This window comes from Limanda limanda, chromosome 18 (genome assembly GCF_963576545.1).
Source record: "Limanda limanda chromosome 18, fLimLim1.1, whole genome shotgun sequence".
Lineage (NCBI taxonomy): Eukaryota > Metazoa > Chordata > Actinopteri > Pleuronectiformes > Pleuronectidae > Limanda > Limanda limanda.
Window position 1 is genome coordinate 7,485,627 of NC_083653.1, and position 19,362 is coordinate 7,504,988.

Consider the following 19,362-nt stretch of genomic DNA (forward strand, 5'->3'; position numbering starts at 1 on the left):
TTTCGGACACCTATGAGATGAGGACTGATAAAGACGAGCACATGAGGCCGCTGATGAATCAGTGACTCCCCCCCTCCCCCCTTTTCACTCTCCTTTTCCTCCGCTTGCTCATCCTCCAGCATCCTGCGCTCGCTCCGTCCCCCCCCGGTGCTAATTAACACCTCGAGCCAGGACACGGGATCCAGTGGCAGCGGACCACGAGAGTGACTCATCAGTTAAAACCCACTGCTGTATCTTTTATCTCCATCTCCATCGCCATCACTCAGCGCAGCCTCGCTCCGCCTCACGCAGGTTATCGCACGGGAGTGACCCGAGCCGAGAAAGGGCGGGGGGGAGGGGCGGTCACAAAAACAAACCAGGAAATGTCTTCCTTCCACTTCGAAAAGTTTCAGAAGCTTTAATATTTAGAATTTCACTTTTTACTTCACTTTTTATATCTTTTGTCTTTTATATATTTTTAAATAGATATGTTTATGTCTAAATAAATGCTACCTTGTATAAATATTAGAAAAAGTGAGTAAATAGGAAGTAAATAGTGAGTAAATATATATTGTTTTTTTATTATTATTATTGTTTTTCTTATGTGTGGTGTATTTATTGTGTGTCTATGTTTCTATGTTCATTGTTTGCACCAATAACCAGAGCAAATTCCAGGTAGGTGTAAACCTACTTGGCAATAAATACCTTCTGATTCTGATTCTGATTCTGAATATAATAAAAAGGTTTATTTGTCAATAAAACTAAATTGTGAAAAAACCTAAAATATTTTGTTTGAATTTGGATGTTGAACAGATGACTGCACCGGAGAAAAATAAGTTACATTCACCTCTGCTGAGGAGGTTATGATTTGATGTGATTTCCATTGCATTTGTTAGCTAGTTAGTAGGACTAAGCTAAATCTACTCATGACCCAACGAGGAACCCGATTCAATTTTGTCCACATCTTTCATCACACAAATTTAATTATTTGTTTTTTTGGGATTTCTCAGAAAATAATTCATAGAACTTGATGAAAAATATCAATTGAGGTTTCATAAGGGCACTGTTGAGCCTTGGCGAACGTATGTGCTCTCCTTGAATGCCCTTCTAGGTCAAGGTAGAAGTTCCTACTGTTGTGGAACAGCTCCAACACCAAACTCTAAGTGAACACACAAGAGTTTACACTGGGGACGGCTCTGCACGGCCCAAAAAAATGCAAATCCATCCGGCGAGATTAATAATTATCATTTCTTTGAACAGCTCCATGTTTCGTCCATGTCCTGTTTATCCGCGCTTCAAAAATAGAAAACAATAGCTTCAAGCTCTTCATGTCCAATTCCTGCTTTTTCTGTCAAAACAACATGAGTGCTGATGCTAACAATCAGCAGCATCTCCCTTGCTCTTTTGCTTACTACCAAATATATCAAGAGACTTTTTCTCTCCCTCCCCCCCACGTGATTATCACCTCCAATGAAAGACAGATTGTAACACAGTTTCAGCCGGGAGCGTGTGGGAACCGACCGACTCTCCTACACCAACGCAACCCAGTCTGGGGAAGGCTTCCCAGGCAGCCCTGATGGAGCTCTTCTCTGGAGAGCTGACAAGAGCCTTGGCGAGTGGCGGAGACTCTCCTCCAGCGTCCACCGAACACCGTCTGCCTCTCGTCCTAAATCGCAGCCCAATTAAAGACTATTTACAGTAAGGGAGGATTATTTCCATGGGCTATGAAAGCACGGAGAGAGTGAGGGGTGTGTGCAGAGGGTCGGAGAGTCATCCCCTCCCTCCCGCTCCAACACACACACACTCTCCAGTCCGTACTACTCCAAGCTGAAAATAATTCCTTTGCAGTGAGGACTTAATTCTCATTCTGTGTTCGTGTCGCTGATCCTGTATTGTCTATTCTGGTCATATGGGCTGCCTGCCTTACTGCTGTCCACTGTGACAGCTGTGTGCGTGTGTGCGTGTGTGTGTGTGTGTGTGTTTGTGTTGCACAGAAAAAGAAAGAACAAGTCAGAGCACGGTCAGTCAGTGTTTCAGCCCCTGGTACAGTACGAGCCCCACCCATTCCTACCACAAATCCTTGTCCGTCCACACGCAAACAAAGAGCTTAGGTATTTCTAGAGTCTAAAAACCATCCAGGCTCCTGCTCATTGTCTCTAGCCCGGCAACAAACACAAACTTCTGCATGAATAAAAAAAAAAAGAATCCCTCAAATTTGGTGTGGAGGTGATGGCAGTATTTTAAGGATTGGAGGAATAATTTGAAGGAACAAGTGCGTGCCCAATTTGTGTGCTTTCCTCTCCCCTCGTTCGGGTCTTCTGTCCCAAGCGTATCCCTCTCAAACAAGCATATTGTTGAACAGATGCCCACATATCGTTGCAAGAGAAACTCCCCAGTAGCAGCTCAGAGATGATTCAAGCATAGACAGACACACAGTCGGGTCAAAGCAGGAGAAAAGAGAGGAATAAAATCATGCTAGTGGGTAGACATGCACCCCGGGCTCTCTGATTCCCATCCAAACCACGTAACTTTGGATCTCCAGTGAACCGCATGCTAACATCTATTTTGTGTTTTTGTTATCCTGCCATGATGTCAAGTGTGTGCGGAATGTCTCATTTTGGCCGTCTCAGCGGCGACAGAGTGGAAGACGTGGAGGAATCGAGACGTCGCGATGCTAATAGGGACAAAGACAGACCGGTGGCCGTGAGGGAGCTGGTTACGAATTTACAAAACATGGGATGAGTGGCTCGATTTACATTCCGGTAACATCAGTGGTGTGAGACGTATCTTCAATCAATGAAGTCCTCGTTAAACTCTTAGTCTGTGTTGCTCAAGATCTGGAAAATCGACCGAAACTGAAATGAGATGATCTGGTCTACTTGTCCCGCCCTGACAACCATCGCCTAGCAACAGAGCTACACCCGGAAAAGTTTTTCAGTCGATTGATAATGTTGAGGTGTTATTTTACCATGCTACCAAAATGTCACAAAACCTGAAGCTAGATCACGTGCTCAGAGCAATAGTACAGTGGAGGGCATTCTGGGAAACGTGACTTCCTCACAGAGAGCTGAGGCAGACGAAGCAGGCTGAGGGGAAATGGGGTAAATCCAAATCAACAACTTTAACTACAATCACAAATATATCTCCGGCAAGACCAAACGTCACAATCTGATGATTTTTGAATGAATGATTGAAGATTTCCTATTATTGTGAAACACTTGTCTTGTATTATAGACGGTAGATTGAGTCATTCAGGCACAGATGCTGAGAGGAGATTGCCCCACAGCCTGGCAGACACCCACACCGTGTCGGAGACAGATGACTGTGTCTTCCAGGTTTGGTCAAGGTGCTCTGGCACGCGATGCCGCCTCTCGCTGACATGACTCCTGTTTCTCTAGTGAGCCTCTTTGGCGCCTGAGCTGTTAAGGTGAGCTTGGGACAAACTCCAGAGATTAAATCATGTGGAAAAGCAGATTAAATAGTTATTATCCTATCTGCAGCCAGACAAGTACACACACGAGCAAGCACGCGTGCATGCTCGTGAACCAATACGTACACACACAATGCACGAGAGCAAAGGGGGAATATACACACAGACACACACTCACACACACGATCTACAGCAAAGGATAAAGCATTTTGAGTCGAGTTTGAATGACGGTTCAACTTGTATCCTTTCAAAATGGGCTATTATCAACACGTGTTTTGTTGAAAAGCTGCCACAGTACAAATGAATCTCCCCAACGCCAAAATTAAAGCTTATACCCATTCTGCATGTAGTCACAGAATTAGTTAACAGCGGGATGGAGAGACTGATCTAAACATGGTTGTTTAGGGACGCCTGTCTGCTTTACATTCCTCCTGATAGACATGTAAGTTTGGAGAGCCGCCCACACACCCCTGAGCCTCTCTCTGTGGTTACAACCCAGGGAGATAGAGAGAGAGCTAAAAAAAAATGGAGGAGCGAGACAGACAGAGAGAGGGAGGGATTGAGAGAGACGGAGAGGGAAGAGGGAAAAGTGTGTGCTGTCCGTCACAGGAGTGGAGGTCTCCTGCACCGAGCTCCTCATTGGAAGCCCGGCGCAGGAGAGTCCACGTCTCTTTGAGGGAGGGCTGGAGTTAACCCACACACTCTCTAGCAGCCAGCATGAATGGGGTCTTCTAATGGGCTGTGAATCAAGTCACACATCCAAGAGCATCCGTGGCTCATGCATGGAGCGCTGCGGTGTAATAATACCGTATGGTCCCACACAAACACACCGGCTTTACACAGATTAAAAGACACCGACTGCCTTTTGCAGGGCTCTCTCTCTCTTTCCGTTTAGTAACTGCTAGCCTCTCTCTCTCTCTCTCTCTCTCTCTGTCTCTCTCTCAGTGTATGATCATGGGAGGTATGCATACAGTAGCTATATTTGGGGCTAGGGGGATTTGCTAAGCTGTGTTTTCCAGCCAGAGCTCAGAATTAGTGTGCAAAGACAAAGAGCAGAGCAGAGTCACATGCATGTATGCACATGCCGCACATGCACACATATTTCACACACACACAGTGCATGACTGTCTATTTCAGAGATGGACAAAAAACCTAGTGTGTACAGTTACACAGTCATCATGACAAGTGATTTTCCTAAATAAAAGAAACAATGTGGTGATGCTGGTGGTAGCTTCCTTTCTGAAACTGTAGAAGTGACCTGCAGGAACTATTAAGTAAAGTTCCGCTGCAGGACCCGGTCTATAGAACCCTGAAGCTGCAGCACCGCTTCTTTTCATACAAAGTTCGGTGAAGGACCCCGAACCGGAGAATTAGTTGTTGTCGCCCTTGTCGTGAACCCTCCTGTTGACGCAAAGTTTATTAATATTGATCGTATTACGTGGTCAAATCCTACAATGCACTTCTTTGGGCTCTTAAAAAACATATAAGTGTGAAGCCGCTAAGATGAACGGTTTGAGAGATACGTGTTTCACTGACAGACAAACACAGATTTCTGGAATTACTCGATAGATGCACATCACAGAAGTGTGAATGTAAATTGTGTGTATTAAATATGACACCTTCTTGAATTAGTATCCCTGCCAGAAAGTAAATACATATGTCAGCAAGCTCATTTTTTATCTCCGTACGTTTGCCTGTTACTTTTCAGCATCACTTAAATTCACGTCTGTATTTCTGCATTCACAACCATACATGCTTCAAGTGATGCAGCCACACATATGTAGCTGGTGTGTGTGTGTGTGTGTGTGTCTCAGACCCTGAGGCAGACCCAGGGAGAGAGACACAGGACAATTAAAATTAAACAGGGGGATTCACTGACAGCTAGAGACTGGGCACTGAGCACTCATGCATCAAAATACACACAAACACACACTCACGCACAGGTAGAAGAAAAAACTAATAATAATACAAACACACATCACAATCGGCTGAGCACAGCGTGAGACGCTTTCATCCACTCCTAACAAAGCTCACATTTCCAGTGTGACATCTTTGACAAGTGACACCATGTTCACCCCAATTATCCGCTTTCAAGTGAGCTACCCCTCCTCTTCCTCGCAAATGAACCCCATCACTTATTTACACGTTCCACAAAAAACATACATTATCTGACACACGTGTGCTCGGACACAGCAACCTCACCTCCCTTGCACTGTGTCCAGGGTCTAAACAGAGCTGTCCCCTGGGCTCTGTCACCTGTCTACAAGGATGTGGGGCTAAGTGATGGAGGAGGGTGAGCCAAGGTCTCATCTGCTCCCCAGTGACTGAATGCAGGAGTGGACGAGCGACCTTTGACCCTGGCAGGAAGGGAGATTGAGCACGGCTTCAGACCCCATTAGTATTCTGCTCACACGGGCCGCCCCGTTACCACGGCAGACTAACGACAGGAGCAGCGCGGATGCATAAGACTGAGGTGTGGCGACAGGGTTCCTGGCGTCGTGAGGAAGATCCAGTCAACCTGAATGTTTGGAGCCGTGCTTCCTCACAGCGGCACGACAGGGGAGCTTCGGCTGTCATAATACATCATCTCACAAATATTCCCCGCCTAATGAGGGAATCACTCAGCGGTCCGTGTAGCCACGTGCAATCCTGCTGTGATTGGATTGTCAAAAGGCTAAAGGTCAGGTACGACATGGCGACTTAATGCCACCTTGCACGTTTAGCCCGCCCCCCCCCCCCCCTATTCCAAACACACACACAGGTACATCGGAAAAATAAATAATCCTCTTTGTCTCCGATAATCTGTCATTTTTGCTGGGGATAAAGTTGGAGATTCAAGTGACAACCACATAAATTAAACCTCTGATGTGGCAGGGGCGATAAAAAACGTCCGGGAATACATTGACCTGCAGTGGGTGATACAAAATTAGGCAAACAACATGCTACACAAACAGAAACCCAACACACAAGCATGTTTATTCGCCCCTCTCACACCGACTGCTCACTGTTTCCCTTCTACATCCTACAGTGATGCGGGCTCGACAAATGGTGATGGGGGTTGGGGGGGGGGGGGGTCTGAAGAAAGTGACTTGAGATGGGTCGATCCTCTTCTACAGGCCTGGGTGTTTCTATCTGATGCAGTATTTACCGTGGTAAGGTCAGTACCGCACTGATTTGTGAGTGACGCTGGGTTTCAGCACCACGGACAGCGCTCTAACTCTCTCTCTCAATCTCTCTCTCTCTCTCTGTGTGAGGAAGAGGAGGAGGAGGAAGAGGAGGAGGAGGAGGAGGAGGAGGCATGAAACAGACGACGGGTGGTTGTGGTGCTGGTGTTGTTAGTGGTACTGGTGGTGGGGGTTTCCCTGGCAGGTTTCAGGAGAGGGGGTCTCCAACACAGTCATTCCTCCATCGCTACACATCGCCTACCACCTCCTCCTCCACCTCCTCCTCCTCCTCCTCCTCCTCCTCCTCCTCCTCCTCCTCCTCCTCCTCCTCCTCCTCCTCCTCCTGTGTGCGGATTTACATACGGAGGAATACCGTGATGTGTGAGATCACGGCTTTTCATGAAATATTGATCGACCCAGCCTCGCACACAGGATGGACAGACAGAGAAGGAGAGGAGGGAGGAAGAGAGGATGAGGAAGGAGATGAGAGGAGGAGGAGGAGGGGGGGTGTTCCTCATCTGGACATGCATCCACCACCAAATCCACCACCACCACCACCACACTCCTTTCTTCCACATGATCCTGAAAAAATGTGGAAGGAGTTCCTATCATGGCAACCGCTGGATTCTCCGTGTGTGATGGTTGAAACATGACAAAGCAATGGCACACACACACACACACACACACACACACACACACACACACACACACACACACACACACACACACACACACACACGCACACACGCACACACACACACACACACACACACAATGGAGGCCGGCAGGGACCAGATCTGACACCATCCGCCGCCGTTTCCCATCCTGGCCAAGTGAGAGACGCGCCGTCATCGCGTTGCGTTCAGAGGAATGTACAGGAGAGCTTCTTCATCTCCATCCTCCTCCTCCTCCTCCTCCTCCTCCTCCTCCTCCTCCTCCTCCTCCTCCTCCTCCTCATGTCTCATGTATAAACTCCCCTCTCTCCTCACTAATGCTATTCACAAACACACACAACAAACATACATCCGACATCTATACATGTTTCCCCCCCTCCCTCCCACCGCACTGCTCTCCCTCACATCCTCCCCTGGCTCCTGAAAGGCCGAGGATGCGCTTCTCATCTGCCAAACACCAAACACCATCCTCCTCCACCTCCTCCACCTCCAGCTGCTGTCGTGAGCCGCACTTCAGAGAGAAAGGAAACCGCTGTGGTCAGCTGAGGTGTCAGGAATGTAATCTAGCGCCGGAGCATCTCCACACAACACACAACACACAACACAACACACGATCAGCTGTCATCTCCAGCCCGGACACGCAGATAAGGGACATTAATTATTCAATGCACATAAACTGAGCCGCTTCTTCTTCTTCTTCTCCTCCGACAAGGAATCGAGGCTGTTACAGCGGAGGACACACAGCCGATGCAGGGACAAGATCCACCCGCATCAGCACCGGATGATATGTAGCATTAAAGGGATGGAGATGGGTGGTGGTGGGGGGGGGGGGAGATGGAAGGCTTTTTAAAAAAAATCCTGCCTGCAAGAGGCTGCAGAAGCCAGGGGAGAGAGACCGAGGAGCCGCCGCCGCCGCCGCGCAAAATCCAGCCGACATGTATGACGATTCAAAACGCACGCATGGAAATGTCATGGAAATATATGAGAAAGAGAGGGAGGGGGAGGGACGGGGGGTTCCTAGCGTGTGTTACCTGTCAGGACTCCGACCCGGATTTGGTGGTCGTGGTTCGTTAAAATCATCCCGTCCGACGCCATGTTCAGCAGCGCTGTCGCCCGCACCGAGAACTCGCGGCAGGGCCCAGAGCCGAGCGCATCGAACTCAGTGGGGAGAGGGAGGGGAGGAAGAGGAGGAGGAGGAGGAGGAGGAAGAGGTGGAGATGGAGAGAGAGAGAGAGAAGGGAAAGCAAAAAGAAAAAAAAAAACAGCCAGGCCAGATGAGTGGAGAGCCGAGTGATCAGTGGGACACCTCCGGATGAGCTTGGCCGCCTGCCACGGATGGAGTGTGGATCCCAGATTCATTCTCCTGGAGGAGACCACTATTGATTTCCCACTCGCTCTCTCTCATGTCGTTCATTTCATGCCATGGTTGAGAGCCGCACGTTTTTAGATCCCGTATTCTGCCGCAAGGCCTCGGAATTGACCCCCCCCTCCCCTGGCTTCAGGAGTAATAGCATCAAAGGATGGCTTCTCCAACCTGGAGAGCATCATCTGATAGATTAAGAGTAAGATACATTTATTTGTCCCAAACACATGCACAGACATGCATAAGTACACTCATGCAATTGTAGGGAAATTTAACCTCTGCTTTTAACCCATCTGGTGCAGGACACACAGAGCAGTGAGCAGCCATGTACGGCGCCCGGGGAGCAGATGTTGGGGGAGTAAGGTGCCTTGCTCAGGGGCACTAGACAGGGTAGGGAGAATCCTCTTGGATTTTTGGACAGATCAATCCAGGTTCCTCTGAGAGCCAGGGGACCCTCTGAGAGCCCAGGGACCCTCTGGGAGCCCGGGGTCCCCCCTCTGAGAGCCCAGGGACCCTCGGAGAGCCCGGGGACCCTCTGAGAGCCCGGGGTCCCCCCTCTGAGAGCCCAGGGACCCTCTGAGAGCCCGGGGTCCCCCCTCTGAGGGCCCGGGACCCCTGAGATGTGCTGCATCTGGACGCAGAGGCTGGAGAGAGGATCACGTTCTGACCTGTAAAAAACACAACTACATCCCTGAAGCAAAAAAAAGCACTGCTGCTATTAATAGACTGCATGGCTGCATGCTTCCATGGTGTATAATTTCCTCTTGTTTATTCTCATGGAAGAAAAACAACACACACACGCCCATCCTCCAGCTTCTGTTGGGAATCTATCAATATACATAATGCACTAACACACGTGCATTAGTGCAGGAACAGCGGGGGGGAAATGGGGCAACTCCTTCCAGCTTCACTGGCTTCGTCTGTGTCCAGTGACCTGACCAAGAGAAGGGACACGATTTCCACACTTTATATAGTGCGCCAATTCCCTCCTCCATTGTGTCACAATTAGCGACAAGAGGTGTGAGTCTGCCAAGGTAATGAAATAAAGCCTCAGGCCTTATCTGGCATCTTAACCTGAGTTTGGACTCAGTGGAACTTCTTTTCCTCCTTTTAATTCCAGCACAACACGACCACAGTGCCTCCCGTACTGCCCTGATTCACACAGGAGGTGAATCATCTTTTCATAACTTAAAATTAAACAATAATCTATGCATGGAACCCGGTGGGATGCAGATTCTCATTTTAATGTTGGTTTTGACACATTTCTTATGACGCAGAGTTCAGCCGACTTACTGGACACCAACAAACCCAAATGAAATGTTGTTGTTGCTCTTACATCCGCCAAGGACATTATGTTTTAACCCGTTTGTCGTTCATCGGTTGTTTTGTTGTTGGCAAGATTAAGCAAAAACTACCATAGACGTGCCATATATGCTAATAAACTTAAAGGCCATAATCTGTCTTTTTCTGTTTCTGCTGAACATGCTGACACATAAAAAAATCATAGTTTCAAACAGAATTTTATTGATCTTTACATAAACACAAGGAACATAGTAAACTTACTTTCATTCAAATAATTTGCAACACAAAATTCCAGCTATCCTCACACATAATGTATTGAAAAGGTGTCCACATGCATAAAGCAAATAAAGGTTGATTTATTTTCTATATAAAAAACACAAAGTTCTTACAGGGTGTTGGCAGAATTAACGAAACTTGTTTGCTGTTTATAGAAATAAGTTTATTTGCTTTGTTGCCTGACGTCAGATTAAAGGATGGGTACATTTTAGAGAGCTGATCATCTTATATCTTACTGTAAAAGCTGGAAAAACCTTTCAAAGTTAAAAATATACTGACCAACAGACATTTTATAGGTTTGATGAATATACAGATAATGTAAAATGAAAAATTTGAGGGTTTACATGGAGGAATGTGCTGTGAAATTCCTTGACAAGGTTCAGTGCATCCGTCCCTGGGTGACACCAAATGCACCGTTATACTCACTCATGCATGAGTGTGTGCATCCACACATCCACACATCAACACTATAGGAAGCTATAGTTCCATGTTCCATAATGCAGAAAAAGAGCGCAAACGGTAACTGGTAAAGGACATGCCTTCTACAACCTATTTGATGTAATACTGTATATGACATTAATGAAAACTAAATCACTGAAGTGTTGCATCACAAACTATCTTGTAACATATACTTTCTTACACCGATTCACCAAAAATTAGCAGATATACAGAGGCTTATTAAACGCTCCTTTCCCGTTGCCACTCAATGAGTTTGCATATTAGTTATTTGCCTCCTGTTGTGTCATGTTTGACGTCACAAACCTGCCAGAAACTGACACTTAGTGTTGCATCTTGCACAATATGATGTAAAAAACAAACAATAATTCCTATAATATGTTTGTTCATTCCAGCTTCTTCTCTTAACCTCCCCATGTGTGTGGAGAGGAACTCAGCTGCTGGTCCACACCATGTGAGGAGATCTCGCTCCGTGGCATCGCGACAGCATCCACATCTGTTCGCCTGTCAATGATGGAGAGAGCTCTCTTCTAAACAGGCCCCGTGAACGGTGAGAACCAGCAGGCACTGTATGCCTCATACCGTGCACACAAACAAACAAATTCACACACACACACACACACATTCACACACACGTCATAGTCCAGAGCTGGCAAGTTTCCCTGGAAGGCTGGAATTCCCTTGTTGGTGTAGAGAGAGAGCGAGAGAGAGAGAGAGAGAGAGAGAGCTGAGGAGAAGATGGTGAGGAAGGAGGGAGGGAGTCATCAGGCTGAAGACACTGACGACCCCATCTGCTGCGTGGAGGACTGTTTATATATCGTCAGAGTGTGTATGCTTGTGCACGAGTGCGTATCATAATGACGGAGCAATTACCCCAGCGTCGCTCGTGCTGCTCCTCATGGAGAAGGTGATGAGGAGGAGGCCATCGCTCTCCCCCTTTTCCCCCCCACACCATCCATCACAATAACAAGAGGAGCCCCAGCAGACGGTGGGAGCTGTAAACGTATGCTTTGTCGTCTTCGTGGCGATCCCAGGGAAGCCCCCCCCCCCACCCCCCCGAGGGCTCCAGATAGGGGGGTGGTGCTGGTGGTGGTGGTGGAGGCACCAGGGGACAGCAGCTTGTTCTGGGTGTTTGTGTTATGTGACATTAAAAGGTGCTTAAGCCCTGCCTTTAGGCTCCAGGGACATGTGGTGGAGGAGGGAAATCTCCAAACCCTCCCCCCCAAAAAAGGCCTGGCTTCCTGCATGGAAGACAGACCTCTCTGCATCGATTTAAACCCTGGAGCACGGAGGACGGAGGATGACTTATTCAACAGCAGAGATTACAGGAGATATTTCTGGATGCCGTTTTATTGCTCCTGTTTCGTGTCTTCCCCCCCCCCCCACCCGAAGCCTGTGGACTCGTGAAGAGGCTGGAAAAAGGTGCACATCCATCCATTGTCATAAAGCATGCAGGACATGGTCGCCAAAGAGCCATAAAGCTTTACTTCCACCCCAATGAGCCCAAGCCTGCCCCATTCCTAAAAGGAAAACACCAGGCTAAAGTTGTTAAATGCATGATAAAGCATGCGGCTGAGTTCCACTGAGTTAAACACCTCTTTATGGCTCCGGCAGTGTACCTCATTATTTTATATGGGTCAAATATTTTAATGAATATCAAATTGCACTTGATGTGGCTTTGATTAGCCAATAGCACATCAGGTTTTCAATGGATTTCAGCCATTCAGGATGCGATGGCAGCGATCAGGAGACAATTAGACTTGTTTATCCTTTAACCAATCACATGTCGTGTTGGAAAGGCGCCCCGCTCGTTATGGCAGGCTGCTCTTCAATTAAAATAAGAGACACAAAAACAAAAGAAGAAAAGGGAAACTTACCCCGGGGCTTAATCGACATCATCCCGTGATGCCTTCTCCACAATACCTGACTAAATCTGGCCTCGGCTGAAGAGGAGAAGTCAGCGAGGAAGAGAAAAAAAAAAGAAAACAATTATCCATCCGCGAATGAGCAGCAGACACTTAATTCAGGACTGCTGGGGACAGAGTCGCTTGTTTAGAGACAGTAATTAGGCAACAACATGGTGAGGAGGTTGGGGAGAGTTGAAGGCGGGGGGGGAGGCGGGGTACACCTCTGGTCAAGGGTAGAGAAAAATGGAGGGATGGAGATGAAACGAGAGGAGACGAGAAGGGAAGAATGAGAGAGCAGACATGAGAAGGAAGTGTGTGTTTGTGTGTGTGTGTGTGTGTGTGTGTGTGTGTGTGTGTGTGTGTGTGTGTGTGTGTGTGTGTGTGTGTGTGTGTGTGTGTGTGTGTGTGTGTGTGTGAGTGTGTAAGGCAGGATTCTGATGAGTGCAGGATCTCTGCCGACTCTCCCACCACCATTACAGCAGCGCAGAACATCGCCCCAGGGCTTTGGAATCAAACCCATTACATCTGATACTGGATTTCTCTCTGCTCAGAATTAATGCAATGTGGACTCGCCTTCTCTAAAGCTGGCCAGTGTCGCATAGCATCGCTGAGGAAAGAGCTGCACCACACGGAGAAAAAAAAGGGAAGAGGACAGGGGAGGAGGAGGAGAGTGAGGGGCCTGAGAGTCGGAGAGGGATAGTGGAGAAAGGGAGGCTCGCTGCAGCCGGAGGGGTCATTTCAATTTTTTTATTTTTTTAGGGCTGGTTGTTTCTAATAACTTGCAGGATATGTGGTAGCGTGTTCACATAAAGGCACCTTTACGTATATGTTTATACAGGGGCCTTGAAGTCAATTTGCATAATTAACAGAGTGGCATTTGAATAGCAGAATGTCAGCACAAACAACCTTGGACACCAAACTACCCCGGGTCATTTTTTCCAGCCGTGTAATTGGCTCCTAATGCAGAGGAGTTAAACATAGAGATTTTCTGCCCTTAAAGCAAAAACAAAAAAAAATCTCCTCTCGTTAATGGGCTCCCGGATTCCTGCCGGTGATGATCGGGCAGCTTGGCCTCTCAGAAGTTGAGGAAGGGGCCGGGTTGGCTTTCACCTTTAAAACCATCATTTTCGGTATCTCGTATTGTATTTTCAATTGTCAAATTTGCCCCGAGTCCCCTTATTAGTTTTAAACAAAGCCGTGAATGAGAGCGTGATATCGCTGCTGAGCCTGGCGTTCATTTTGTGTGAGCGGCACTGTGGTGGAGTGAAGGTAACACGTCCGTCCGTCTCTGCCTCTCTGGCTATTCGTAGTGACACGTCTGATGTAATGTTTGTGTAAGCAGCCATACTCTCTGTGGCTGCATAGCCGGCTTTGCACATCATGTCAACGCTGCGTCCTGAACACAACTCGCCCGACAGCTACATGCAATCTCCAGTAAATTGGCAGAGTATGGGATGAAACTTTATGTAAGGCCGCTCCGGGGTTTTTTAAACACACTGTGTACCACCTCTTAGAAGAGTAACTTTACTGAGCCCTGCAAGGAAAACGGCTATAAATAGAACAGATGTCTTTCATTGACCTTTATACTGAAATTTGATCCTTTTTTATAGGACTATATTGAAGAAATACCCTGAAATTTCTTTAATTAGCTTGATAAACAAACACTTTGAGGCCAACCAGACAGAACATTTATCAGATCCATGTAGATATTTTGGAAATCTGCCATTTACCATATTTTATTTTTAAGATTGTCAAAGGTCCTTGTGTTTACTTTGTATTTTCACTTATTTATTACCTTTACGGAGTGTGTATTTCACTTTTCACCATTCCCCTAAATATATGAATTATATTTTTAATTTGCAATTTCTAAATCACCTTACTGTGTTTTGAAAGGTGATATATAATAAATTTACATCATATTATATTATTCACTGCAATTATATTGAAGGATTCCACCATAACAAAAACTAAATGAAAAATACTATTTTAGATTTTTATTCTACTAGCATATATATATATTTATATATATGTGCACATATTTCACACAACTATCCTTCTGTCACTATGATAAACGTTTCACTTACAAAGTGCATTGGTGTTAAGGAGCTGCTCTTTTCAGTCCATTAATAAAATGCATTTGTTTGGCAAGAGAAGGGAAGAATCTGAAAGGATGTTGATCTGCACAAAACTGCAGCTGATGGCTACTTTAAAATGGCTATTAGCTGTGTCAAATTAAATAAGAACATACTTAAATGGAATCCATCTGTTGAACCTTTATATAAAGACGGATGACGCATCCTCCACTTCTGTAGTACAAAAGCTACAATATAACATATTCGGATGCCGGCATTCTGCATGTTTGACGTCATTTGGATCCATGGTTTGCACAGGAGTGATCGTTAAGTGCAGCCGTTGAATCAAGGTCTCGCCAAAACATGCTCTACCTATTTTTATATCATCGTATAACTTATTAAAACTAAACTGCACATATCAGTGTTACAATATCTACCTAAAATGAGAAGTGTACTGTTTGGTCCATGTCCCATCCACTAACACGGGGGAAGCAGCGTTCATGACCTGTACTGCAGCCAGCCAGCAGGAGGCAATCAATTTTCAATCAGAGAGTAAAGTGCCATTTTAAAGCCTTTGAACGTTGAGACCATGAAGAAGAAACCATCTCTTCCGCTGTTGATGTGTTTATGCTTTCAGATGCACAGGAACACTTGTGGCTGTCGCCTGTCATCAAACTCATCAAATCTCATATGCAAGTCAAGGAGCGTGAACTGAATGAAAATGAAAAATAGAGGAGGAAAAAAAACACAACACCCTCCAGCACCTGTCCTTCTAAGCTGTTCCCAGGAAAGAATTGGATTTCGGGATTTGCCGGACGCCGTGTGGCCTTTGGGATGTAATCTCACATCCACACACCTATTAACCTCTACCAGCAGAGAAGTTGGAATGACTTTCAAGCTCCAGTGGGTCCAGTGCAGGATAATGACTGTGGTGAGTTCAGGTAATGTGGTTAGCGCGCTGTTGGGGCCAAGCTGTCAGCTCCGTGGCAGAGTTAGAGGTGGGAGGAGGTAAGGAACTTGGAAGAGGGAGGGAGGGAGGAGAGAGAGAGAGAGAGAGAGAGAGAGAGAGAGAGAGAGAGAGAGAGAGAGAGAGAGAGAGAGAGAGAGAGAGAGAGAGAAGGCTGGACATGACAGAGCCTTTGAGCGGAGTCAGCGGCGTAGACCAACTGCTGACTGGATCGGACATATTCCTGCAGAGTGCTCTCTACTGAAGCATCACACACACACACACAGACACACACTTACACACGCACACACACACACACACACACACACGCATGTACTTGTGCCCAAACGTGCACAAACCAATTTCAGCAGATTGCAGAAGTCTTCCTTGTCTTCTCTGTTAATCGGTCTTCCTCCGTCTCCTCCCTTTTCCAGTTATGAGCCTCCCTTTGCTCCTCCTCCACCTCCTCTTCCTCCTCCTCCTCCTGTTCCTGTTCCTCCTCCTCTCTCCATCCCTCAAGTGAAGGTGCTGCAGGGAGTAGCGGATGTCCGTAGCAGCCAGCGCTACATGACTTATTACTCACCCAGGCCTGTGGTGGGCCTCGGAGCCTCATTGATGCAGCTGGCAGCCGCGTGGAGCTGTGAACCGACACTCTCCTTGTTCTGCTAGTCAGCCTGTCAATCAGCCAGCCGCTCCGTCAGTCACTGGAGCAGCCATGCAGTCAGGCCCTCTCTCTCTCTCTGGCCTGGGTGCCCCCTACCTTTTTACCTTCACAGGGTCCGTGCCACACCTGGCCGCTTCCTCCCCGTCCGGCTCGCATGGCCGTGCAGACCCTCGGCCCGGCCACCCCTGGTGCCCCCCTTTGCACGGGCTCCCATTTCACTGCGGGAGCCACTGACTCACACCCAGGCCAGTCGGAAAAATGAGCCAGCCATGCAGAAGAGATGAGACGCAGGGAGCGAGCACATGCAACCAACAAAAACACATCAGTCAACGTGAGGCGATAAAGAGGGAAAACGAAGGTGGAGGAAGAAAAAGCAAGAAAAGATTAATAGTTATTCAACACATTCATAATTTCCCTGAAACTCTACTTGATATTGAATTGAACAAACCATCTACAGCTGTAGAAAGTGTAGCTGTATTTGACTTGATCAGTTCGGGGTTGGTAGCAGATTAGAATCCTGTGTTTTGAATTTTGCTGATGGGTTGATGTCGCAGATTGTGCTTTTATCCTCTATGTGACATTAATAGAAATGCAAAATACGTATTCTTAAGACGATTTATGCTAAGCTTCAATATTAAAATGTTTTTTATTTGGGTGAAAAGCTGAGATACTGAGCATCACAGATTTGACACAACAGCTGACAAACATCTTTCTAAATATTTAATCCTAAAAGGGTCGACTTCCACGACCACATGCATGAATGAATGCTATGTAGAACATGAATGAATACATAGATAATGGCTCTATTTTCTTAAACTCCATATCTATTCAATTCAAGCTTGTGATTTCAAGATTTATACACATTATTTATGATTTGACAAGAATAATTAGCAGCCTCACTCATCCTTCGCTTTCTGAATCCTGAGCCCATACTCTGTCCGGCCCATTTGCGCTGGTGCGTCGTCACAGGGCCGGGGGATTTCAGCTAAGCCATATCAGCAGCTGAAAAGGACTCCTCAGAGAAAATACACTGGCCTGGATGTGGCAAATATATTGCTGTAACGCGTTTGCAGGGGGCCAGGGATCAACAATGGAACCACATGAGGCAGAAGCAGGGAGCCTTGCCTCTGGTGGAGTGCTCCTCCAGGACCCAGGATGCACATGTCGTAGTTTAACACAGACATGTTACATTCCCGACAAGTACATGCTCCATTCAACCTTGAGCTGCATCGAAGGCAAGAGCAATGTTGTTTGCTGCTAAGATCTAAAGTGTGTCTTTAATAAGCAACGTGTCTGAACCTGAATCTGCAAAGTGCAAGTCCACTCAGTCATGAAGAGACCCCAGGGAAGGGTCACAGCCCCCCCCCCCCCCCTGATCCTGTCTCCTCCTGTCACGCAAATACATAAAATGTTTCAATTCACGCCTAACACACACACACACACACACACACACACACACACACACACACAAACACACACACACACACACACAGTCGGACAAACATGCATGGTTGCACATGGAGGTTAATGAGCTGAGAGGGAAATATGTGTTTTTTTAACAAGCTTCACTCCACAGTGAAATATTTTCTGGGGGTTGGGACCTCAAAGGGTCACAGAATATTTCCCAGGGTTCATAAGGTGATCAGTTTACACATCGGACCTGTACCTTTTTTTACAGTTTAGGGTTTATCTGCAAAATCTGCCTCAAGTGATGTGACTCTGCATCAGCTGGATCTGAGAGCCAGAGTTTAAAAAAATGACTAAAATCTGTGGGTGTGGAGTTAAAGAGGAGTGAGCTCACCAGACGTCTGCTGCCACCGCCTGCAGTCACATGAACCGCTACTGACATGACACATCCTGATCTCTGCATGGCCTGCTGGTGATGGTTTGCATTGTGGGTAATGTAGTTCCCTAGATTCAAATAAACAAAACCAAACTTGCTGAAATGAAAATAAACACTTGGACAAACATTGGTGTGATAAATCTTCCCTAAAATGGCTGAACACATCTTCAGGAAAAATATATGTGACATCCTCCAACACAGAGGTGAGGTTGAGCACGTAGAGTGCAGCCAGCCACCAGGGGGCGACCAAAATTATTTAGCTTCACTTTTGAGGAGCCCTCATGTCATCCATCTTACTCTTATATGTGCAGTCCATAAACAAGTGAAATGAAACAATCTAAAAGTCGGACGCCGGCAGTCTGTGTCCAGAGGTCTCCCCCGACTTTGTTTTGTGAAAACTACCGGTCAAGGAAACACGCTAAACGCAAGTATGAAAGATTAATCGGAAGCATACGTCTCCCTGCACTGTCTCTCTCTCTGGTTTGCACTCAAAAACTATTTACCGAGGTCCAAACAGACAGAGCTAATTAAACATTCAGCAGAAGCCACGCCATCTCCACCATAACAGTGATGTGATCCTCCTCTCTCACACACGCACACGACCGCCGGTTTAAACTCTGACCTCTGCACGACACTGCATTACTGGATAACGACGACAGCTCGGCGTGTGACAACAGTGTCGCTGCCACGCTGTGACAAATGGAGCGATCGTGACAGAGATGTTAAGGAGCTCGTTTGGAGCCCGGCGCATGTTGGAGGTGGACGGGCCCGGGCCGGCGTGCACCGCGGCCTGAAGCACAGCCTGACCTCCCAAGGACACTCACAGGCCAGAATCCCTCACTTGCAGCAACCAGGCAGGGACACCAGGTACTAAGGGGGGGGGGGGGGCAGGGACTCGCTCCCCTGGCTCCGGCACCTAACACCCTGCAGAGCAAGCTTTTATCTGGCAGACCTCGGCGGCCCACCTGAGCGCAGAGCCAGCTGGGGAGCAGAGTGTTAAGCTGTTGGCTGTTCCAGTGTCATGTCTGTGTGTTAACAGGAGGCCTCGGCTCTGCTGCTGCCGCTGCTGCTGCTGCTGCTGCTGTATCTGAGGGCTTCTGTGAGATGCGTGTTGCAGTTTGATGAGTGTTTCTTGCTGCAGTGCGAGAAAGAAAGAGAGAGAGAGTGGGAGAGAGAGAGAGAGAGAGAGAGAGAGAGAGGGGCAGAGAATCCCTCCCCATCCCAGCATCACATTCCCTGCTGTTACCGGTCCGGCACAGTTGCATACACACATGCACATCTTTACA

General features: G+C 47.2%; 1 protein-coding gene across 3 annotated transcripts in view; it reads right to left on the reverse strand.

Moving 5' to 3' along the window:
* Positions 1-8,345, reverse strand: part of gphnb (gephyrin b) — a 74,240-nt gene extending 65,895 nt beyond the window's left edge. For 2 of the 3 annotated variants that reach the window (XM_061091588.1, XM_061091587.1), the window contains exon 1: positions 8,279-8,342. In XM_061091588.1, the coding sequence (XP_060947571.1) occupies positions 8,279-8,342 (64 nt within the window). Of the gene's footprint in view, positions 1-8,278 lie in introns of all 3 variants that reach the window. The other variant, XM_061091590.1, reaches the window with a different exon arrangement.
* Between the last annotated feature and the right edge of the window lie 11,017 nt (positions 8,346-19,362).